At 49.8% G+C, this 25125-nt stretch overlaps 1 protein-coding gene across 2 annotated transcripts in view; it reads left to right on the forward strand.

Moving 5' to 3' along the window:
- FBXO21 (F-box protein 21) overlaps positions 1-23939 on the forward strand; it is a 36037-nt gene extending 12098 nt beyond the window's left edge. Inside the window, exons 7-12 of one of the 2 annotated variants that reach the window (XM_081113355.1) lie at positions 369-505; positions 4247-4426; positions 5484-5616; positions 11877-12067; positions 13527-13684; positions 21720-23939. In XM_081113355.1, coding sequence (XP_080969481.1) covers positions 369-505; positions 4247-4426; positions 5484-5616; positions 11877-12067; positions 13527-13684; positions 21720-21907 — 987 coding nt within the window. In that variant the 3' untranslated portion in view covers positions 21908-23939. Of the gene's footprint in view, positions 1-368; positions 506-4246; positions 4427-5483; positions 5617-11855; positions 12068-13526; positions 13685-21719 lie in introns of both variants that reach the window. The other variant, XM_081113354.1, reaches the window with a different exon arrangement.
- The last annotated feature ends 1186 nt before the right edge of the window (positions 23940-25125 follow it).

The following is a 25125-nucleotide window of genomic DNA, read 5'->3' on the forward strand; positions in this document are numbered from 1 at the left end:
AGTTCTCCATCACAGCTGGAAGGGGCACAGGCAGCACGAAGCAAGTGACTGCTGCGTTCCAATAAAACTTTATATGTACACGTGGATCTTTGAATGTCAGCATTTTCGTGTATCATGAAATAGTATTTTTCTGACTTTTTTTTAAACATTAAAAACTATTAAAAGTGTTCTTACACAGTCCATGCAGGAACGGGTGATGGGCCAGATCTGGTCCATGGACTGCAGTTTGCAGACCTCTGGTTGCAATAAATAACCTAATCTTCCACTTAAGTCTCAAAACCTAGCCTCCTGCCTGGGACAGAAATGTGCATCGAAGGAATGAGAACATGTTGCTTTCCAGTGAGCTAAAGCGTTTTTCTCTCCTCCAGGTTCTGATCCGCAGAACAGGAATCCCAATCAGCATGTCTCTGCTCTACATGACCATTGCCCGGCAGTTGGGGGTCCCTCTGGAACCTGTCAACTTCCCAAGTCACTTCTTACTGAGGTGGTGCCAAGGCGCAGAAGGGTGAGCCATCTGACGCGGTGGGGTGGTCCTAAGCATCATTCCCACGGTGCGGAGAGGAATGTAACGAGGCAGGTTAAGAGAGGGCTAGGAGGTGATGGGACTGTCCCTTTTTTTTTTTTTAATATATTTTATTGATTTTTTACAGAGAGGAAGGGAGAGAGGTAGAGAGTTAGAAACATCAGTGAGAGAGAAACATCGATGAGCTGCCTCCTGCACATCTCCTACTGGGGATGTGCCCGCAACCCAGGTATATGCCCTTGACCAGAATCGAACCTGGGACCTTTCAGTCCGCAGGCCAACGCCCTATCCACTGAGCCAAACCGGTTTTGGCCTGTCTCCTTTCTTGACTGCATTTCTCAGTAATTGGATGGGAGAAGGTGCTCTGGATCTGTCTGTATTTGTTCTGACAGCTACATGTGAATACACAATTGTCTCAAAAGTTTAATTTTAAAGAATAGGACTAGGGGTTCAGGGCTTACGTGACTCTCAAAGTCTCTTTGTTCCAGAGCAGATCAGATAGAAAGTCTCTTAAAGAAACATAAGTTCCAGTGTTCCGTGAAACCTCCCTTCCCTCCCCACACAAGAGAGGGGGAGAGGGAACTGATTAGCCAAGTCCTTCATTGATGTGCAGAGTAAATATTCGTGTACTTATCTCAGACCTCTTGGGCAAGGTTAGGGACTGAAATGCATTGTGGAGTCCAGGTTAATGAATTGTTCTCTCTTAAACTTGGTGTTCTATTGGCATAAAGCTCCTTTCAGTTATTGTCTGACTTTTCTGCAAGAAATCGTTCATCAAATAGGTAGAATATCTTCTCATTAAATGTGCCATTTAGAGGAAAAAGAAGCAAAGTTATTTAATTACATCCTGTTCTTTGAAACCACTTTCAAATGACTAGTTGTGACATCCTTTGGTAAAGTGATGAACAGTATAATAGAAAGGGCCTGAGATTTGAAGTCAGACTGGGTTCAAACATTTGCTTCCTTAGCCTGTGTCTTCCTCTGTAAAATGGGACTCTAGTTTCTCATGAAGCATCTTGGAGGATTAAATGAGACGCCCCAGTGCTTTGCACACATAGCAGTGTTCCTGACACATATATAGAAAAGAACTATAACTGGTCTCTATTTCTACCTCCTAGGTCAGTGACGGCGAACCTTTTGAGCTCGGCGTGTCAGCATTTTGAAAAACCCTAACTTAACTCTGGTGCCGTGTCACATATAGAAATTTTTTGATATTTGCAACCATAGTAAAACAAAGACTTATATTTTTGATATTTATTTTATATATTTAAATGCCATTTAACAAAGAAAAATCAACCAAAACAATGAGTTCGCGTGTCACCTCTGACACGCGTGTCATAGGTTCGCCATCACTGCCTTAGGTGAAGAAAGAAAACTTGTATAGTTGGAGCTTCCTGGGTATTCTTCCTTATCCTTTTCTTCTTCCTCTCCTCTCCAGAGATAACCACCAGAAAATAATACTTATTATTTTCATGCAAATTTTAATAGTTTAATACATATGTACTTTTCCTTAAGTAATATGTACTGTGTTCCTTTTCCCCCAAATATGGTCTGTTCCTAAATATGTATTTGATTGTTCCTTTTTTAGATAGTAGGCACCCATTTTCCATTATTAATGGGGAAAATTTTTTTCAGCCCATTTCCATTCCCTGAATAACCCAACCAATCTCCCCAAATGCCTCTAAAATATTCTTAAATGCCTGTATAATAATCCACTCCGATTTCTGCATAATATAAAGCATTTAAAACACCAATTACCATATTACTTACCACAATAGCATTACTGAGTACAGTTATGGTAGCAGTATAATTTTGCCTTCTTAGGCTACAATGAACAGTGTAAATGGGCAATTAAATAATTTGTTAGCATCCCAGGTCTCCTGGCCAAAAACAGACATTGAGACCCATCAAGGGCTGGGCTGGGCCCTCAGGGAAAGGCAGGGAAGAGTGGGCAGGGCGAGTGCGCAGGTCTCTCACCAGCAGCTGGCTGCAGGCCCCTTCCCTTCTTTCCTTCCTTCCTTCCTTCCTTCCTTCCTTCCTTCCTTCCTTCCTTCCTTCCCTCTTCTTTCCTTCCTTCCTTCACCAAGACCATACGTATTCACTGTACTTGTACCCTCTCATTAGTCCTAGTAACGGGTAGGTGAGACCTCCATCAAGTTCTTCCAATTGCCTTGGCTGTTCTTATTCTTTTGCTCTAATAAAACCCCCATATTGATTGGCACCAATGCTTACTTGAATTGAAACCATCCATTAATACGAGAAATATTGCCAGTGTTCCAATCTGAGTCTGTCTGTGAATATATCTCCCATACATGTACTCTAACTCATCCTTAATGTTCTTAAAATGATTTTAATGTTTTCTTCGAGCCCTTTGACATCTTGTTAGACTTGTTCCTAGCACTTTAAATTTTTGTTGCTATTGTAAATGGGAAGTTTTTAAAATTACGTTTTTTAGGGTTGGCATTGTATAGGGATAGGGTTAATATTTAGATATAGGCCTGGTATTGCTGAATAAATGACGAGTGCTAATCACTTGTCAGCTCTCGGCTTTTCTCTGTAGATAGTCATATTGTCTGAATGGCTTTGTTTTCCTCCCTAGCCTTGATCTGTTTTTGTTTCTTTTGCTTATCTAATTGTGCTGGCCCAGTCTTCTGGAGCCGAGTGGAATAGACACAGTCAGTGATAGCAAACCCCTCGCCTGAATTTGGCTCTAAATGGAATCCTTGTGAAGTCTCGCCTCAAGCTTGGTGGTTGGGGACAGTGTCTTCAGGATTATCAAAGCTGCCTTCTCAGTTCCTACTTCGCTGAGAGTTGTATTAATAATCACGCAGTAGATCTCTTTTCTAAAATGTCTTTTTGTGTCTACTGATAAGATCATATGGCTTTTCTTTATATATGCTTGAAATAGATGTTTTAATGTTTAATTTGTCATTCTCAGGGTATATCTAATGTAATCCTGTGGGTTCTTTTAAATACATTGCTGCATTCGATTTGCTCGTGTTTGTGTGTGTGTGTGTATGCGGTTCTCCTAGATTCATAAAAAGGGTTGAAAAACATTCCTTGTTTCTATGACATTGACAAATGTCTTGCCAAAGGAGGGCTGTTAATATGGCCTCTCTCCCGTAGGGAAGAAATCTGAAACAGTGGCTCAAGGTTCAAAAACAGCTGTCCCTGGGACAGAGACCCACCTCCGTGCCTCAGGAGCCCTCTGCAGGGTGGCCACCACCACGTGCCAGAGCAGGGTCATGGAGGGCAATGGGCTTGAGTCAGGAGCACGTGCCCAGCCTGAGGCCCTGGTAGGCTCAGCAGGTCTCTGACCCCCTGAGTGTCTGCAGAGCTGAGGGCAGGATCCTCCTGGTGGCAGGTGCCACACCTTTCTGCATAGCCTCGAGGGCCCAGGGTCCACAGACATTCACATGCTGATCTGTGTGAGGAACCATCAGACTTCTGACAGGTGCTCCTGGCACTGGGTTCTAGGATTAGTCTCCCTGAAGAACTGTATTAGATGGCATGCAGAAGTACTCTTCATCCTAAATACCAGCGCCCTGAGCTCAACAGCACGAATAAAGGCTCAGATTCTCAGCTTTGGACAAGGCCTTGTTGTTTTAAGTAGAAATGCTACTGTGTTAACATTCAGTCTCTGATGTGAGCTACATGTTAGGGTTGAAGTATTGACTTGCTCAGCTCTGACGTGAGACGTAATTCCATGTGCTCTTCGTACAGGGCCAACCTGGACATCTTCGACTACATCTACATTGATGCTTTTGGGAAAGGCAGGCAGCTGACGGTGAAGGAGTGTGAATACTTGATCGGCCAGCATGTGACTGCAGCGCTGTATGGGGTGGTCAACGTGAAGAAGGTGCTGCAGCGAATGGTGGGGAACCTTCTGAGCCTGGGAAAGCGGTAAGGTTTTCTCGGTTCTCCAGTGCGTCTGCAGCGGGGTGACCCCAGGGGCCTGAGGTGCCTTATGGAGACTTTCCTTTCACGAGCCTCCCTGGGACACAGCAGAGCAGTGGAGGAGGTGGCACAGCTGGGATGTCGACAGCTGTCACTCCACAGAGAAGCGGGTTCCCGTGACATCATGCTGTCAGGCTTCAGACATGCCCAGTGGTTTTCCCTGGAGGTCTCGGTGGGCTTGGGCAGCTTCTCTTTACAAATGTCGGAAGCCCCTTCAGCGACAGGAGTGTCTCAGATGGCCAAGCTGCTCTTCAGGAGCAGGGAGTTCTCATGCCCACATGCCTCGTCATCTTGGAACATAACCCTTCCTATCACTTAGATAAGAAACAAGCAGGAGCTTGCATCGGAGTCCAGGGGAAAGTGTGCTGTGGAGAAAGTAGGAAGCTGTACGCTGTGGCAGAATTTTTTTTTTAAATAAGCTTTATTTTTAGAGCAGTTTTAGGTTCACTGTGCAAATGAGCAGAAAGTACAGCAACTCCCCATATACCCCTGCCTCCCAGCACACACAGCCTCCTCAGGTCAGCGTCCAGCACCAGAGTGGTACGTGTGTTATGATTGATGAATCTGCATTGACATCTAATCACCCAAAGTCCAGAGTTGCAGTCATACGTCCAGGTTCAGTCTCGGTATTGTACCCTCTGCAGGTCTTAGTAAATGTTTAATGGCATGTGTCTGCCATTATAGTGTCACACAGAACAGCTTCTGCCTAAAAGTCCTGCTCCGCCTTTTCAGAATTCAATTTTCATTATATGCAGTGCTCCTGAGGTAACTACGGAATGAAACACGACTTTTTGTTTAGTGTCCATCACCACAGTGGGGTGTAAAATTTATGTTTCTTTTGTGTGTGTGTTTTTATTAAGACCATTGTAACTATTTGCTGAATAGAGAGGAAGTATCAGAATCAGAAAATGTATGGGATTTGTGTCAATTATTTCTAAAACCTGAGCCTTGCAAAGAGGCTCTTAGAAGCACGCGGGCTAAGACGAAGGTTTCTCTCCCGTAGGGAAGGCATCGACCAGTCGTACCAGCTCCTGCGAGACTCCCTGGACCTGTACCTGGCGATGTACCCCGACCAAGTGCAGCTCCTCCTCCTCCAAGCCAGGCTCTACTTCCACCTGGGGATCTGGCCAGAGAAGGTAATTATTTGACTTTGATGCTTTGCACTTGCCTTAGAGAGGGAGTCATAGCTGAAAAGGCGGCTCTTACAGATTTGCCCTTATATCAACATGGAGATAAACACAGATCTATTCAGTCTCCCAGTCTTAACCCATCATTCAAATTTTGGGGGCTCTTCTTTCATTCTGGAAAAAGAAAAAAAAAACACACAAAAAAACAGGTTGTATTGCCCAGAGTTGCCCATTCTCTTTGTGGTCAGTGCCTTAAATGTCTAGAACCACAGGCCTCTGCCCGGCCACTCCCCGTTGCTGCCCCTAAGGAAGATTTCCCCACGTCACCCTGACTTGGCCTGAGGCCAACCTGGGAGGCTCAGCCTCCAGCCGTGCTGTTAGCAGCTGCAGTGGGTGCACACCAACTGCCCTGTGTGACAGCAGAGTTACTTCCCAGATGTGCACACGTCCCGCTGCTGGACTAGTTCAGGCCCTGAATTGGATACTGTTCCGCAGGGAGCTCCCAGTTTTGCCACGATCCCTGTGGCCCGCAGCAAGCACTTTGAGGCGGCCGTGGGCGGCGATGCTCAAGGCCAGCTGAGCATCAGAGCAGGAGTAGCTGCACGCGTGCATCAGGCCCTGCCTGTCTCCCAGGGAAGTTCGTAGTGATCCATTTGTTCGTTTAGAGCAGTCTGGTGAGGGCGCTAAGCTCTGAGCTCTCACAGAGACGTCGTCAGAGGGCCGTCGGCTGTGCTGTGAGAGAGTCAAACCTTTGCTTGAGGAGATAAAGCATCTAAATGATTTGACTTTGCTTAGATTTACGTTGTCTCAGTTACTCACAACTTCAGAGTTGTAAAGTATTTCTAAGAAACGACACATCTGTAAGGAAGTCTCTAGACTTCTATCCTAAGTGGAGATGTCATGTGTGGCCCAAGGAGCAGAGTCACCTGATCTGGTCGAAGAGTTCCGGGAAGTCTAGACTCTGCCAAAGTCCCCCCCACTTCCCAGAGCCTAAATAACCCTGCTGGCCAGGATTCAGTCGCTTATTTTCCTTAGTTTTGATAGTAGGATATATATAATTCCTGTGACGTTTTGCTGTAGATTAGTTAAGGAATTTCGTGATAATCTGGGAAGTACAGTGATCCTTTCACAGCAGGGCTTCTTTATAAATAAATTCTGTCTCGTCTCCGAGGAGTGAGGTTACCGTCTCCTCTGCGGGAAAGTCTGCAGGGGCTCTGGCTTCACCCGCAACACCCACCTGGCTCTGCTTTTGCTCGCACGCTGCTTCCCGGGAACCACCTCGAGTCCTCGGGAGGCCAAGACTGCCTTCCTGCCAAGCAAGGGTCACGGTCACTGAAACAAGTTCCCGAGTCCTTACCCGGACAGCACTCATCCTCGTGATGACCCTTCATTTGCTGCTGGGGAAGGTGTCCCCCCGTTCAGAGAGCAGGAATGAAAAGTGGCTCATTCCCAGTGAGGACTCCCCCCTTGTAAACGTGCACTCTAGCCAGGAATCCTGTGGGCTCCCCAAGAGGAAGGATGGGGGATGCTGAGGTGATGAGAAAGTGCTCCTCTCCGGAAGAAGGGTTTGAGGTGGGCGTTGGAGGATGGCCAGCCATTTCAGAAGGCAGGAAAGTGGGTTGCTGCTGTGCACACTGATCGGTGTGTGCACAGCACAGAGGTAGAGAGCTTGGTGTGTGCAGAGGTCAGCTTCGCAAGGGTCCCTGTACGTGTGCATGTGCGTGTGCATGTAGGTCTGTGTCTGTGTGAAATAGTTTCCGGACCTTCGATCAGTTGGTGCAGGGCTTGGAATCTGCTTGACCTTATCGGATGAAAGGGAAACATTCCTAAGCTGGAGAGACCAGAAGGTCTGCGTGATTTCAATTGGATTAAACCAGGAAAAGCAAAACACATGTCCTCTGGTCCCCGTCATAGTGGTCCAGGGGTGTTGTGGCTGTGATGGAAATAGAGTGTAGGCTGGCCAGCTTTTAAAGCTACTAGCACTTACCAAACATCTCCCAACCCTATGGCTGCACTGTTTTTTCTGTTTTACAAATAATCAAACTGAGGAGCTGGGAGCTTGCTGAAGCCTCTTGCTCAGGCATGGATGGCGGGCGCCCGAGCCTACTGTCCAGAGAAGCCGACAGACGTGCACACCGTCCTCCTGCTGCCAGACCTGCTTCCCTACTGTGATCGCAGTTATCTCCGGTGGAAAAGATAGCCCTCCAGTTTTCTGAGGCAAGCCTGCTGTGCTCTGGGTCCAACTTCCCTGCCTTTTCTCTCACTAAGTTTTCCTTTATTCTCTTAAAAATATATTTTTTAAAAAATATATTTTTATTGATTTTAGAGAGGAAGGGAGAAGGAGAGACAGAAACATGAACAATGAGAGAGAATTATCGATCAGCTGCCTCCTGCACGCCCCCTACTGGGGATCGAGCCCACAGCCTGGCCGTGTGCCCAGACTGGGAATCAGTTGGTGACCTCCTGGTTCATAGGTCAGCACTCAGCCACTGAGCCGCCCCAGCCAGGCCTCATGTCTTCCTTCAACTGCCTGTTTCTGTTACCGACCGCCAGCATTAAACATACTCAGATCTCTCTCATCTTTGGAAAAAGAAAACATAAAAGCACTCCCCTGACAGCCCTGCTGGCATTTCCCTGCAGCTGCGTCCTTATCTCGCTCTCCTCTGCATGGCTGAAGCCTGCTCGCTGGCCGTGCCGGCCACCTGCCTCGCCTCCCACACACTCCTCAGAACATGGGGATCCGTTCCCACCCTCCACCTTGGGAACCGCGCTTGCCAGCGAAGCCAGTGACCCCTTTCTGATAAATCATTCTTCTTGTAGCCAAATCCAGCAGATACTTGTTTTTCTTTATCTTTTGTGTTCGCTGGGGGCCACTCCCCACCCAGTACACCCTGTGCCTTCGACCTTGGCTCTCGGGCTCCTGCCTGTTCCGTGTCCTCTGGTAGTTTCTAGGCTTCCTTTCCCTCTGCACTTTCCCAGGTGATCGCACCCGCTCTCCTTGCTCCAGGCCCCATCTGTGGGCTGCTGGCTCCCGAGTCTGCCTCCTGCCCGGACCTTGGGCTCCAGCAGCTTACCCAGGTGTCCCTCCACGCCTGTACACGGCTCTGTCCCTAGGGGGTTGCATAGGCCCCCTGCGTGCTCTTCCTCCTCTTCGCTTACACCCTGCAACCTGTCTGATAAGCTGTAGCCAGAGCAATCTCAGTAAAATCTCAGGACCCTCTGGGTGGCTCCCCGCTGTCTTGAAGACCAGGCTCATTCTCTTGAGCGTGGCCCACTGGGATCTTGGTGGCCTGACCTGCCCGCCCAAGCTCTTGTCTCTCACACTGGCCCCTTTTGTCCTCCGCTGCCACAGCCACATCCTCCACTCGGCCCTGTTTGCGTCAGGCCTTGCATTCGCTGCACCTCTGCCTGGAGCACCTTTCTTGCCCCTCAACTCCACCTGCTTCACTTTTGCCTCCGAAACCCCTCCCCAGGCCCTCGGCATGGGCCCCGCGGCCCTTTCACAAAGTGGCTGGAGTGTGTTGTGCTGCTCCGCTAGGCGTTCTGTCAGGACGGGGGCCAGGGCCGCTGCCTTCACCGGAGCTGTCCCCTCGCGCTCAGCAGTTTGCCTGTGGCGGGTGCTCAGAAGTTCTCACCCGAATGAGTAAGAAATGCCGGGTCTCCATGTGCTCCGAGTGAGGGGGGCTCAGCGGAGGGCCACATTTCCCAACTGCCCATGGCCACGTGCACAGTGGGTGTTGGAGAGCAGGCCTGTCTCAAGTATGGGAAGGGGTCGAGTTTGGGGCATGTTGAATTTGATAGAACCCGGAGCCACGTGTCAGCATCTGGTAGTGGAAGCCCCCAAAATAGAAGAGCTCCCGGACAGTGGCCGTCACAGGATGGAGCCAGGAGCTCCAGAGAGAGCCTCGGGGGAAGCTGCAGTCAGTGGACCAGCCGGCCAGCACCCACAGCCTGTGGGCCCGCAGCAGCCTGCTTTTATGGATCTGTTTTATTCGTCCACGGCCACACCCACTTGCTTATTTGTCTCTGGCCAATTTCCAGCCACCTAGGGGACTGCTAGAGTCAGAGACCGAATGGACTGCGAAGCCTAAAATACTTACTCTCTGGCCCTTCCCATGAAAAGTGTATCAGTCATGAGTGATAGGCCCCCTCTTCCAAGATCTCTACCCCAGAAGCTGTGGACTGCGGATGGTAGGCCTAGACATTGGTTGGACGCAGCCCGGCACCCAGGTGTCAGCACTGTCCTTTGGGAACATACAAGGCCCCGGTCACCAGGCCCTCTCCCCTCACCCTGTCAGCCACACGCCAAGGGAAGGGTGGGGGCACCGTCCCATCCCTGAGCCTCATCTCTGAGACTCTGCGTCAGAATTCCTTCGTGCACTGAAGATTCCGAGTGAGGCCTGTTTCCCTGCTCTGGTGGGGGGGCTGCTGGGCAGGGGAGCTGTGCCAGGATGGAGCAGAAGTCTGGTCCGCAGGACTGGTGGGAACTGCAGAGGGGAGCACGAGGAACGCATTACGCAAGCCCAGTAAGCAGGACTTGCCGTTAAAGCCCATGCTGTTCGCTGCAGAGGATAAAGGTTGTCAGTGTCTCCCAAGTTAAAGGCCTCTTGGAGGGGGTGGGCTCTCAGCTGACAGTGGGTGAAGCTGGGTTGGGGGTACACGGTCATACCATTCTGCCCATTTTAATGTGTTTGAGAACGTGCATAACAGTTACCTAAAATACTCCTACTCCTGCTTTGGTGTGATGGTGGTGAGACTAGAGCAGCCGTGGGCAAACTACGGCCCGTTTGAAATGAATAAAACTAAAAAAAAAAAAAAAAAAAAGACCGTACCCTTTTATGTAATGATGTTTACTTTGAATTTATATTAGTTCACACAAACACTCCATCCATGCTTTTGTTCCGGCCCTCCGGTCCAGTTTAAGAACCCATTGTGGCCCTCGAGTCAAAACGTTTGCCCACCCCTGGACTAGAGTCTAGAGTTAGCCAGTCTCATCCTCACTCCAGTCTCATAACCTGTGACCTCAGGCCAGTTCCTTGCCTTCACTAGGCCTGCTTCCTCTTCCGGCTGACCTGCAAGTTGGGATGATTAAATGAAATAGAAAAGTGATGGGGTTGGCACAGTGACCAGCAAGAAATAAGTGTTTAGTCAATACTGAGACCAGAAAATCTCAGTCTGGAAGGCGAGGTTGGGTATTGGGATAATGATACCTTATATTACGTAAAATGTTCGTTTTCACAACATGACATATATCAGGAAGACAGGGCCTTTGTGAATCAGAAGCAGCAAGTTTGACAGCCCTGGGACTAGAGTCCAGGTTGCTGGGTCCCAGGACTCCGTCCCAGGGGAAGATCCTGTTCATAAGGGAAACTGTCAGAGACCTGCCAGTGGCAGGGCCCACCTTGCCGTCCTTTGTCATTGTGTGCATGTGTCTGTGTGCGCCTGCGTGTGCGGGTGGGAACTTTAGCAGAATTTGTGTTTTCCTTGGCGCCACTGGGACAGTAGAGAGGATATAACCTTGAGTTCTGCTGCTACCAGCTGTTACGTAACCCCCACGTAGATGTGGTTTCTCCCTGCCCACTTGAATATGATATTGCGTCCTGAGTTAATGTCATGGCAATGCCCGGTAGGACTCCAGAACCCCGTTCTGCAGGTGTAAGGTCCGAAACCAATGTGCAGCCCTTCGGTGGCTTCTCTGTGGTTCTTCATCTTCATGGTCCCGAGGCAGTTCTGTCCAACGTCCTCTTTCTTGATCGAGGCACGTAGCCTTTGTTTTTCCAACCAGTTCATGAGTGCAGGCAACTTAAACTCGTTTCCTTTCTGTGTGTCAAAGTGAAGCCGATGTGCAGTGCATGAGGATGGAACATGGACCGGTGTTTCTTTCTCTCTCTCCTTTCCTCTCTCTAAAACCAGGAAATAACATTTTTTTTAACTGAAGCCCACATTGACCAAGAACGTAAGACCCTTTGAGAACTCACTGTACCCAGCTGTGCCTGTCGGTGGCAGACCCTCCTTCCCCCACGCCGACTCCAATCCACCGTGTTTCTCAGCAATTTCTGACACTGACGCTGGTTGCACTTGGGTGCCTGGGCCAGTGCCCAGGATCAGAAGTGAGTGTGCCAGCTTCGAGCAGCCTCGGGGACCTGGGCCGCCCTCAGGGCCCATCTTGCTGTCCTTCGTCAGGCTAGGTAGGGCTGAATCCAGTGCAGTAACAGGGAAAAGGCCTTAATAAAAATATTATCACCCAGTCTTTCTGTCTTGTCTTGAAGGTGCTTGACATCCTCCAGCACATTCAGACCCTGGACCCCGGGCAGCATGGGGCCGTGGGCTACCTGGTGCAGCACACGCTAGAGCACATTGAGCGCAAGAAGGAGGACGTGGGCGTGGAGGTGAAGCTCCGTTCCCACGAGAAGCACAGGGATGTCTGCTACTCCATTGGGCTCATTATGAAGCACAAGAGGTGAGTGCCCGCGGCGTCCGCCCACGCGTGGCCACAGAGGACGCCGAGGGCCCGTGAGCTGCCGCAGGGACGTGCTTGAAGGGGACCCGACGCCCAGCAGCGCGACCTGGGTCCCACCGCAGGAAGGCCCGCAGGCTGAACCGTGTCTTTAACTGTTTTGTTTTTTAAGAAGGGACTTGTGGTCCTGACTGGGAGGTCTAATGCTTTTAGTGACCTCCAGAGGCCTGACCCTTCTCGGTGGGAAGATGGAGCAGCTGCTGTAAACAGAGTTTTTCTCTCCTTTCCGTATTGTCCTCGGGCTCTCCTCTCGCTCTCCTGAATTCAGGTTGTAGGCAGGCCTGCTGGGTCGCAGGGTACACACATGGCCGGTTTACTGGACAAAATGAAACTGTCCACAGCGATGGCACTGACTTACATCCCCCCAGCTGCTGGGAGCTGAGAGCTCCTTTCCTCACCAGCATGTGCCATGGCCAGACTTCTGAAATCACACTCAGGTCCTCAGTGGCATAAGGTGTTTCATTGTGGTTTTAATTTGCATTTCCCTGATAACCACACCGATTGAGGCTCTTTTCACAGGCTTACTGGTCATTCACGTTTCCTTTCGTTAGTGCCTTGTCAATATATTGCTTCTGATTTATAGTGATTCTTTCTCCGTAGATTTAGTCTCTGTGTACACACATAAGTGCCAAATATCTTTTCCAGGTTTTGGTTAGTGTTCTCATTCTTTTATTGCATTCTATTTTTTTAATTTATTATAGAAATTTCAGATACCTAACAGTAAAAAGATCTGAGTATAACAAACCAGGTGATGTCCCATATCAGCTCCACTGGTTATCATAATAGGGTCTGTCTCCACCCGCCCTTCCCTCCTCCCTGGAAGCAAATCCCAGATGTCATTTCATCTGGAGCTATTTCAGTGTGTCTGGAAGGTAAGGGCTCTCTCTTTTGTTAAAAATACATTTGCCACCCTGTTGTCCTATTAAGAAAAAAAGAAATAGTTCCCTAGCAGGTAGATAGTCTGTTTGAATCAGTCCTTTATGGCAGTCACATTGATCCATCTCTTCCTTTATGGGTTTATTTTCAGGACCTTGTTTAGGAAATCATTCGCCATCCCGAGGCGTGAAGACAGTTGGGAAGTTCTGCATTTTACCTCTAGGTCTCTGTTCTCCAGAAGCAGTATTGTGCGTTGTTGGCAGGCCTGGTCCTGATACCTTTTTCCATCTTAATGACCAGTTGTTGCCCCATCTCTCTTTGTCAAAAAATTTATTTTCTAACTGAAGTGCTAGGTTGATAGTAAGAGAGGTTTATAAAAGAGACAGGAGTGTTCTGAAAAATGACTCAACGGGGAGCAAAAGCAGGTCAGTGTGTAGGAAAGGGAGTTTAAGAGAAGCCAAGCCCTCACTCACCATCTCATAGGTGCCGGGATCCCAGGGCACTGACTCCGTGCTCCTGTGCTTAGGTATGGCTATAACTGTGTCATCTACGGCTGGGACCCCACCTGCATGATGGGACACGAGTGGATTCGAAACATGAACGTCCACAGCCTGCCTCACGGCCATCACCAGCCTTTCTACAATGTTCTGGTGGAGGATGGTTCTTGCCGCTATGCAGCCCAAGGTAAGTGGCTAGTTCCTGTCTGCACCTTTAATAACACCGGGGCATATTTTAAACACACATTTGATCACTCAGGTACTGTGGGTACAGTCGTAAATTTCCAATAGCTCACCTCCTAGGGCCAATATTTAGCTAATAAACATGGCTGGTATGCCCTGGTGCAGCCATACCACAGATTACAAAATCTCCCCCTCCATCACCACGGCTGGGACGCTATTCCAGTGCTGCTGCTGACTTCTGTTCTGATTGGTCATTGCCTTTGCCAATCAAATCCCCAGTGCCTGCTTCCTAGGCATTGCCATTGGCTCCCTCCAGGTAAGGAGGGTCATCTTGTGCCCTGCCCAATACTGCCTGCTTGAACTGGAGGCTATTGAATGGACACTTTGGGGAGCCACCCTAGCACCCTCTGGCCTCCTGAGACTGGCAGCCTCCTGTGCTCCCCTGGAGACACCACTGTGGGAACTGCAGTCCATTGCACCAGCTCTAAGAGCGTGGGGCTGGGTAAGTGGGGCCTCTGCCAGGCCTGGCAGGTGCTAGCCCGGGGCACTCCAGGACAGACAAATGGAGGCAGGTTAGAGACCAAAATGCCTTCACTGTGTGCTCCCTTTTCTTTGTTCCTCCACTTAATGGGACGAAATTACTGCAGGCCTGCCTGTGGCGGCATTTACAGCATCCGTTTTATTAGTGAAAATGAACACAGATGCTAATGCAGTGTCTGTTAACTCCATTTGAAACTCATTTCCATCTTCCTCGTGCTCATTTTGTACATGAGGAAACTGAGGCATGCAGTCATTTAAATATTAACTTACAGAGCATGAATTTGAACCCAGGCAGCTTGGCAAAGCCCTATCCGTAACCATCATGTTACAGCTTTTTGTGTCTGACCTAAAGCATGTTTGACCTCAGTCAGTATTATGTTCTGGTAAACGCTTTAATAGAAATACTGGATGTATAAAAATCTCAGAAGTGTCAAAGAGTAGAAAAGGTTTCTTATTAATTGTTAGTAATTCATCAGAAACTGAGACGATACATGAAACAAAAGAAATTCTGTTTCTTGAGACTAACCTGTCAGTATAATGACGGAGCTGTTAGTGGGGTTTAATGTCACCCATGTCAGCCAAAGGCGCTGACGATTTTATTTAACTTTAGAAACTGTGACAAAAAAAATCACTCTATTTCAAAAATTCAACATGATTTGAAAATTGTTGAGTGATCTGTGGACTCTTTGTACCCCCAGTAGTCACTTGTTAAGCATTTCACACTGTACATCATGGAGCGTGTCACGAGAATAAAGGTATTGTCTTGTGACTGCCATTTGGCCAGCGCCTGTGGCTTTGCCTCATGCCTTCAGTGCCTATTATATGATATACTAGAGGCCCGGTGCACAAAAATTTGTGCACTCGGTGGGGAGGTGGGTCCCTCAGCCTGGCCTGTGCCCTCTCACAGTCTGGGACCCCTCGGGAGATAACGACCTGCTGGCTTAGGCCTGCTCCCGGGTGGCAGAGGGCAGGCCCAATCCCTAGGTGCAGCCCCTGGTCAGGCTCAGAGCAGGGCTGATTGGGGAGTTGGGGCACCGCCCCCTGTCATGCACAGAACAGGGCGGATTGGGAGGTTGCGATGCCACCCTCAGTCACACTCAGGGTAGGGCCGATTGGGGGGTTGAGGCACCGCCCCCTGTCACACTCAAGGCAGGGTCGATAGGGAGGTTGCAGCACCACCCCCTGTCACGCACAGAGCAGGGCCGATCAGGAGTTTGGGGTGCTGCCCCCTGTCACGCACAGAGCAGGGCCCATCAGGGGGTTGGGGAGCTCCCCCCTGTCACGCACAGAGTAGGGCCGATAGGGGAGTTGGGGCACCGCTCCCTGTCACACACACAGCAGGGCGGATCAGGGGGTTGGGGCGCCGCCCTCTGTCACCCACAGAGCAGGGCCAATCGGGGTTGGAGCGCCGCCACTGTCACACTCAGGGCAGGGCCGATGGGGAGGTTATGGCTCTACCCCGTCACACAGCAGGGCCTGTGGGGGGCGATTAGGGCGCCGCACCCTGTCACACACAGAGCAGGGCCAATCAGGGGGTTGGGATGCCACACCCTGTCACACACAGAGCCGCAGGCCGATCAGGGGGTTGGGGAGCTCCCCCCTATCAGGCACAGAGCAGGGCTGATCAGGGGGTTGGAGCGCCTTCCCCTGTCACGAACAGAGCAGGGCGGATAGGGAGGTTGTGGCCCCGCCCCCTGTCACACACAGAGCCGCAGGGCGATCAGGGGGTTTGGTCACTGCCCCCTGTCACGCTGATCCCAGTGCCGGGAGGCCTCGCGGCTCCGCTGATTCCGGTGCTGGGAGGCATATTACTCTTTTACTATATAGGATAGAGGCCTGGTGCACGGGTGGGGGCCGGCTGGTTTGCCCTGAAGGGTGTCCTGGATCAGGGTGGGGGTCCCCACTGGGGTGCCTGGCCAGCCTGGATGAGAGGATGATGGCTGTTTGCAGCTGGTCACACCCCCTTCAGGGTGGGGGTCCCCACTGGGGTGCCTGGCCAGTCTGGGTGAGGGGCTGAGGGCCGTTTTCAGACTGGCGGGTGACTGAAGCTCCCAACCTGTCCTTTTTTTCTTTTTTTTTATTCTGGGCCAGCTTTAGCTCTGAGGCTTGGCTCCAGCTCTGAGGCCTCAGCTGCTGAAAGCAGGTATCTGGTTTGTCTGGGTTCTATAATTGTAACACTGTTGTGGTCCTGCTCACTCCAGCTCTGAGATCCCAGCTGGCTGAAAGCAGGGATCTGGGTTTGTTCTATAATTGAAACAATGTTGCGGTCCTGCTGGCTGAAGCCCAGCTGGCTGAAAGCAGGTTTCTGGGGTTTTGTTTAGCTTCTATATTTGTAACAATGTTTCTTAAACTGCAAGCTCAGAAGCCGGCAAGGCAGGCGGGGAACGTTAGCTTCCTCCGTCACTGAAGCAAGCAAGCCTCCTGTTCGCTTCAAGCTGCCTGGCTGCCGGCCGCCATCTTGGTTGGCAGTTAATTTGCATATCACCCTGATTAGCCAATGGGAAGGGTAGGAGAGGTACGGCTAATTACCATGTTTCTCTATTATTAGATAGGATGAGTTTCTAGAAACATCTATGTCAACTTTAAAAAGGGGCTTTTTGGAGTAGTAAAACGGCATCTGGCTTTTGGTGTTCTGAACTTTTTCAGTGTCTCAGGAATTCATCTCAGCGTGTCCTCAGTAAACATGCAGTGCAGGGTTTAAAGTCGTAGCATGGAATGACTTTATAAGAAAGTTCACCCTCTGGCTGTCAGTTTTACCCTCTAGAACTGAGATCCCACTAAGTGATTATGGGTCCTTGTCATAGAGCAAGACATTTGCAAACAGAAGAGCAGACAAGGAGATGGTGCATGTAGTGTGTGATCAAGCCGCTGACAGGTGTGGTTTTTAACAACTTTGGGTGAAGAGCATTTCAGACGTGAATACCCCTGCACCCTCCACTGGAGTCAACAGTTAGCATTTTGACAATATTGGTTTGACCTGCAGATGGAGGTTTTCAGTTTTTGCTGAACCTTTTGAAAAAACACAGCAGACATCACAACCTAAACCCTCCCCGTGCCTGCTGTAAGAGGAAGGCCACCTCACTGCGTGAGCGCAGTTACAGCATCACACCTCGCAGAGAACCCGTTTCATAGGCTCTCATGTCAGTTGCCACTCCAACGTCCCCGTGGTCACAGAATGGCCTTTGTAGGCGTGTGTACGCCTGTGTTCATTTTTCAATCACGATCCAACCAGGATTCATGCACTGCGTTTGGTGGTGTCTCCTGGGTCTCTAGAAAAAACCAGTTCCTCATTCTTCCTTTTTTTTTTTCTTCTTTCATCCTTTTCCACAAGACTTTGACTTTTTGAAGAGTCCAGGCCAGTTATCTTGTAAAATGTCTAACTTTCTGGATTTGTCATACTGTTTGCTCATCTGTGTGTTGTCTGTGGACTAGAAGCTAAGTCTGAGGCGTGATGAGCTTAGGCTGTTACTATATTTGGCTGGAATATTTACTATCAATGCTGTGTGTCACGTTGCCTCTCCTCCGGAGGCCGGTGGTGTCCGCTGTCCTGCTGTCAGTGAAGCGGATTTTGGTCACTTGGCTAAGATAGTGACTCACTCTAAGGGACAGTTTTCCTTTTGCAATTAACATGAAACCCATGGAGTCCTACCGTGACATCCTGTGTATGTCATCTTTCGCAGTAACCTTTATCCTGGTTATGTTAGTGCCTCTTGCATCTCGCTGTCTAAGTTATCATATGAGAATCGCAGAATGATGGTTTCCTACCGCTATTGTTCCCTCCACTCCTGTAAACAAGAACTTTCCTCCCTCACCATCCACCTCTCCCCCTCCCCCTCCGACCCCTTCTCTCCCTCCCTTCCCCCGACCCTCCCTCTACCTCCATTTCCAGTACTTCCCTCCTCTCATAGCTTCCTGGACTTTTATTTAGTCAATGTGTTCTAATCATTTGGAACAGTTTTCTTTTTCTGCTCAAATTATACCATATTTAGCCAATGGGAGACCTGAGAGGCTAAATTTTAAAAATACTTATTTAAATACTAGAGGCCCGGTACACGAAATTCATGCATGGGGGGGCGGGGGTACCCTCAGCCCAGCCTGCACCCTCTTCAATCCGGGACCCCTTGGGGGATGTCCAACTGCCAGTTTAGGCCCCATCCCAGAGATCAGGCCTAAACCGGCAGTCGGACATCCCTCTCACAATCCTGGACTGCTGGCTCCTAATTCACCCGCCTGCTGCTTGGTCACCCCTAACTGCGCCCCCCTGCCGGCCTGTTCGCCCCTCACTGTCTCTGAGTGCCAGCCTGATCGCCCATAACTGCCCCCCCTCCTGGCCTGGTTGCCCCTAACTGTCCCCCGCTGCTGGCCAGGTCGCCCCCAGCTGCCCCCTCCCTGCCAGCCTGGTTGCCCCCAACTGCCCCCTCTGCCAGCTTGGTTGCCCCTAACTGCCCCCCCCCTGCCAGCCTGGTCACCCCTCATGGCCTCCCCGCCGACCTGGTTGCCCCACACAGCCTGCTTGTTCAGTCGTTTGGTCGTCCCTCACTAACCCCCTGCTTGGTCATAGGCAGCCATCTTGTGAGGATGTGAGGGTTAATTTGCATATTACCTCTTTATTATATAGGAGGATTATATAGGATGTTTTTAACATTTCTTTTATTTGCATTAAGTTACTTTTTAAATTATATTTTTATTGGTTTCAGAGAGGAAGGGAGAGGGAGAGAGATACATCAATGATGAGAGAGAATCATTGATCGGCTGCTACCTGCACACCCCCCACTGGGGATCAAGTCCGCAACCCAGGCATGTGCCCTGACTGGGAATCAAACCCGTGACCTCCTGGTTCATAGGTTGATGCTCAACCACTGAGCAACACCGGCTGGGCTTATAGTAAGTTATTTTGTTTTACAACTTTTTTTTTTTAATCTAAATTTTCAAACTTTTTCTCCATGATCCTAGTAACCTGGGTAAAATCCATTAATGAATCCTCTTCTAATTATTAGTTAGTTCTCCACAGAGTTGAAGGGTAGATTATAGACCACATGCATGCACAATATCTTCAAATAGTTTTATTTTGCACAATCAAGGGAATTTTCCCAACAATGTGTTAGTGTTACCCTAAATCCTAAAGGAGGGATATACCACACCTGGCATGACTGTCTCAGCCCCCTCCCCCTCCCCCACCCCCTCTCCACCCCCTCCCCACCAGGACTTCCCAAGTACTGTGGGAAACGAATATCCAGGTGCTCGGAACTTCAGTAACTGCCCGTATTGGAAGGTCAGGAATTGAAGTGGGACGTGAACCTCTAGTCCAGAGTGCTTGGTGCGTGTGCACCCGCTACAAGCGTTAGTTCCGTTTCCATGAGCCGTCCTGCATTTCCAAACTAAAGCTTCTGCAACACCCGCCCCTACCCACACCCCACACACAGTCCGTGGCCGTCTGCACACGCTGGCACTTGTGTGAGGACCCTACATCAGACGGGGGTGTAAAATTTCAGCCGTTTCCAAGGGCCGTTTGGTGCTCTCTTTTAAATTGTGAAAATCTCAAGTGTCACCCTCCTCTGACCTGTCAGGTCCGTCCTCAGTCCCTCCTCTCGGGACACGCTCGCCAGGGGGCCTGTGGTCCCTTCTTATCGCAAACCAGTGTCATTCGCAAGGACTTCCTGGGAAATTGGGGTACATCCACACTAAGGAATACTAAGCTCCAATTAAATAAACCAGTTGTCTCTCTCTCCCTTCCTCTCTGAAATCAAAAATATATTTAAAAATAAGAAAATAAAACACCTGAGCTATGCCTTGTGGTGTGGCAGCCTAGCCGTGTGGCCTTCCAGGCACTTTCTAAGTGGCATATGTTTGTACTCCGGGTTCCTCCATCGGATCTCAACGGCACATTGCTCATTGTCCTGGCTGCCCGCGTTTCGCTGAGTTAATGTGCCATCATGTATTTACACGGTGACCTGCCGTGGGTGCTGTCAAGAGTAATGCTGAGCCCTGGCCGACTTGGCTCAGTGGATAGAGCATCTGCCTGCGGACTGAGAGGTCCCAGGTTCGATTCCGGCCAAGGGCACATGCCTGGGTTGCAGGCTTGATCCCCAGTAGGGGGCGTGCAGGAGGCAGCCGATCAATGATTCTCTTTTATCATTGATGTTTCCATCTCTCTCTCTCCTTCTCCCTTCCTCTCTGAAATTAACAAAAAAATATATATATTTTTTTTTAAAAAAAGTGTAATGCTGAGGTAACCTGGTGTTTGTCCTGGGTGGGGGGACCAAGTGTCCTGAGTGCATTTCAGGACATTTTGGGGTGAGGTGCTGCACTGTGGGTGAGTGAGCCCATTGGCCAGGCCTGTGCAGAGACTAACTTGCATTAATTCCAGTGACAAGCTGTGCAAAGTGTGGCTGCGTGCTGCAGGGAACCGTGACTGCCTGGAGCACGGTCAGAGCAGCCTGGCCAGCTCCTTCCTGGTGCCGGTCATGGGGGGTGAGGCTTTGCTTCTCCCGGCTGGGGGCCCATGCAGAGTGTTTTTCAAGTCGTGTTTTGGGGAGAAACCACCTAAAAGGATTTCAGCCTTTAAAATACCTCGTCTGGCCCGGCCGTCGTGGTGCAGTGATTGAGCATCGACCTGTGAACCAGGAGGTCACAGTTCGACTCTCGGTCAGGGCACATGCCTGGGTTGCAGTCTCGATCCTCAGTGTGCAGCCTATGGGAGGCGGCTGATCATTGATTCTCATCATTGATGTTTCTATCTCTCTCTCCTTCTCCCTTCCTCTTTGAAATCAATAAAAATATATTTTAAAAAAACAAAAACCTCACCTGCATTGTCATCGTTGTTCTGTTATCATTCCATTTTAAAGGGGTCTTATTTTTATTTCTTCGTCTGGTAGTGAATAGAGAGCAGGGTGTGGAGAGAGCGTGGATTTCAGGAGCGTATGCAGGTGTCATAACCGCACCGTCTGTGGAAGGTCACTGCTTTCCTCCCGCCCGGCCTCCTGCCCCCTGTGCAGCGCTCGCCTTCAGAGGCACACGCGGTGTGGAGAGGACGGAGCTGTGGGAGTGTGGAGGGGCTCACACTAGTAGACAGGACGGACGCGGGCCCACGAGTGGTCACCAGATGATGTGGGGCTCCCGACGCCTCACCGCTGGCGACCGGAGCGGCGAGAGGTCCCTGTCATCACATTTGTGTCAATCAAGTCAGAGGAACGTGGGGAGTCTCTGCTTGCCCGTCCCCAGGAGACTGCGGAGTGTGGCTGGAGCCAGACGCCTTGCCCAGAGACTGGGGAAGTACTGTCTTCCGTGTGGCGCTGTGGGGGCCCCAGGCCACCATTCCTCCTTCCCCCATGGTCACTCACTGCCTTTTTCCTGTTCGCTCCTGTACATTCCATAAACATCTCTGTCTTTCCTTTCCCTCCACCTCAAAATGCTACTGGGAAACGGTTGCTAGGGAGTACTCTGGATAAGAGGTGCCGCAGAAAATCCATTTTAACGAGAATGTGCCTCTTTATCAACAGAAAACTTGGAATATAATGTGGAGCCTCAAGAAATCTCGCACCCCGATGTCGGACGCTATTTCTCAGAGTTTACTGGTACCCACTACATCCCGAACGCAGAGCTGGAGCTCCGCTACCCGGAGGATCTGGAGTCTGTCTACGAAACGGTGCAGAACATTTACAGTGCGAAGAAGGAGAACGCAGAATAAAGGCCAGTAGAGGACATTGTGCCTTTGCTGCTGCTGCTACTTCCAGGAGAACAGGACTCCAGGAGTCCCTGGGTCCCTTTGGACGTGACCACCAGGCAGCCACTTGGCCCGGAGTGCTGGTTGCCTCCCCCCAGGTGAAGTGGCCCGTGCTCTCCTCAGCTGCAAAGACAATGTCGCTCTCCGCTTCCACTAGTGAATCCTTGGGAAGGCCTGTTCGGTGGCATGGCTTGTCTGCTTGTCTGTGGTGACAGTCTGTGACGTTCTGTCTTCATGAGGGCTCACAGTCGACACTCGTCTAATCGTTCCTTAGCTCCCTCTCATTGTCTGTCTCGCACTTACCTCGGACATTTCATTTGCTGGCGACGGGCTCATAAGTTTGCAACGATTCCTCCCTGATTTCTCTGGCCCGGGCGCAGTCCTGAGTCGGGGTCATTGGTCTTTTCAGCCTGAATTTAGCTGCTCACTCAGAGGTGACGCTAAGTGAGCTTGGCAGCCTCTTGGAGATGAGCAATGTAGTGCTAATCAGAATCATTTGCATTTATTTCTTCTAATGTGTGAAACCGATTTCAGGCACTTGTCTTTGTCTGTATTTGAATTAGAAGAATAACAGTTTTCCCTCTTGGATTTACGCTCCTGTCGCTATGAACCATTAGTTTTCCACTTTGTTACATGGAATTCTTTGAGGAAATGCATAATAATGGCCTTGGTGATGGATTTTTCCATGTTCATCTACAATTCCTCCCTTTAAAGTAACTTTTTTTATGTTAATACTCTCCAGTAGCATGAGTAGGTCTTAAATCAGTGATGGCTTCTCTTCATAGTAGGAAGTACAGTCTGATGTTAAAATGTTTGCTTTTAGAAATTATACTTCGAGGTCTTCAAAGACCTAAAAATGAGACTTCACTTCTATAACCAGAAGAAAAATGAACCTCAAAAATGAAAAGAGGAGGTCCCATGCCCCCGTCATTTCTGAGAGTCACATGGAGACCTTCCTGAGTGTGGCAGGGTAGAGCAAGCAACACATCTTTCATCTTAAGAGCGTCTGGTCCACGGCAAAAGAAACGTGTGTCGTCTGCTCTCTCGACACCATGGCCGTGACAGCACCGGGGGAAGCCTGCACTCGAGTCCCCTGGGGAATCTGACCGCTCACTCAGCCCGAACCCCCTCCCCCTCCCCACCCTCACCATGTTCTTAGGTAACCGAGCACTGACAGTTCCTCTGTGCAGCTCTGGAACTCCCACCACAACCGCCCGGTCTCCTGCCAGCTAGCCTTGTAGTTCACCAATCGAGGCTGGTGTCTGGAGTTAGGGCCTCATGACGGACATCACTCTCTGAGTTTGAGAACCCAGTTGATCTAATGCCTGAGGCTCTAGAGGGCAGGGATCCAGTCACTCTTGCTGCCTGTGCTCATTGGAGTGCAGGATTTTCATACCATGTTGGATGGCTGCCTTCCATTGGTCCTTAATAAGCCCTGAGGTGACTGAGGTTTGGAGGCGCTACCCGAGACTCTAGCAAATGACAGCTGAGTTAATAAGCATTTATTAGAAAAAGATGGCGATTTGGCCAGCCGGCCCCTTCCAGCCTGGTATCCATGGTCCTCATCAAATCCCCAGTCAGACGATTAGGACTTGCATTTGAAATTGTGACCACTCACAGCACCCGCCTGCCTGAGGCCGGGGCTTTCACACTACTCACATTTAAAGGTGAAAATGACAGTGTGGAGTAGATGTTAACCAGATGCATTACAAAGGAACCGTGGAGCATGCTGAGAATTATGCTTGTTGGTTTTCTGGTTTGACTTCTTTTCTCAGAGAGTAACATCGAAGCCAAGAAAGATAAGATGGTTTTCCCTTTAGTGACCCGTGTAAATATGTATCTAGACTGTTTTTAAATGTTTCTTCACGGATGCTTCATCTGGCTCCAGGAGGCCTCTGTCACCTGTGTAAGTGGTATTTGGGCACTTTATATTTTTCTAAAAATGTGGTTTTGGAACCTGTACTCTAATAAATCATAAGTTTCTTTTTAAAATTTTTCCAAAGTTTTCTCCATTTAAGAAAAACCCTGTTAGAAAAGTAGAACTTTTGCAATGTTAAAATATTAAATATTTGGATATAGTAACTTCTTTCCTCTTCCAATGAAAGCCAAGATTTTTTTTTTATACAATGATTAATAAATGGAACTCCTCCAGGGACACCACGCGAATGGCCTGGCCGAGTTCGTCCCAGGACAGAGGCCCTGCCAGGCCCTGTCGCAGAAGGTCTCCCGTCTCTTCTGATCAAAACAGGCAAAAATTTGCTCTGCTGAAACCTCTGACATTGGTGAGTGGACAGGGTATCTTTAAACTGATTTTCCTGCCAAACCTGAGTTTTATAAGCTCGCGAGGAATCTTGCGAGTCTCTGGTTATAATGGAAAGACTGCAGCTTTTCAATTCTGGTAAAAGTGTGTGTTTGTAAAACGAGAACTTCAAAAGCTTAGAGGGAAGCCCAGGTTCTCGGTGTGTCGTTAATGTGGACCCGAAAGCTGTGCGACATGCCGCCCGACCAGAATGTCCTGCCGATGCTGCGCGATGTCACCGCGTCGTGTGGGAGGAAACTGTCGGGGGCTAGACGGTCAGCCGGGCCCTGCAGTGCTGCGGCGCGTTGTGACTCCAGGAGTGTGTGCTGCGCCTGCCTTCCTGACGTCCCAGCTTGGGACGTCCCCCTGGACAGGCACACGTGCCCGTGGTGTCCCAGGGTCCCGTGTGCACAGACCTCCTTTGGGAAACGCTGTCTCGGTGAGACACCAGTCACGCCCAACACTAATCTCTACCGTGTCGTTGTGAGACCAGTTCTGCCGAGCTGTGTGTGAAAGCATCAGCCACGCAGTCGGATTCTGAAAGGCCGGCTTCTGTTGTCTCTGCCCGAACCCTGTCGCAGATCTCCATTGCAAGTGCATTCACCCAGCAACAGTGTTCCCTGCGACAGCCAGCGCCCAGGCCTGTCGCCGAGTCCGTTTACTCTCTTCCCATACCTACTTAATGTCTAACTCACGGCGTCATGTCGCGGTCTTCCCCGACCGTTAGACGGAGTCGCGCCTGCATGTTCTGCTGCCAGCAGGTCCCTTTGCTATCAAGGGAGCTACTCCTTTCTCTCGGTCATGAACTTGAACTGCCAGCAACTTTTCATTTGAAAGATCTTGTGTCCATAATAATAATCAAGATGTTTGTCTGCTGTTTCTG

Source organism: Myotis nattereri (genome assembly GCF_964212035.1).
Source record: "Myotis nattereri genome assembly, chromosome: 19".
Taxonomy (NCBI): Eukaryota; Metazoa; Chordata; class Mammalia; order Chiroptera; family Vespertilionidae; genus Myotis; species Myotis nattereri.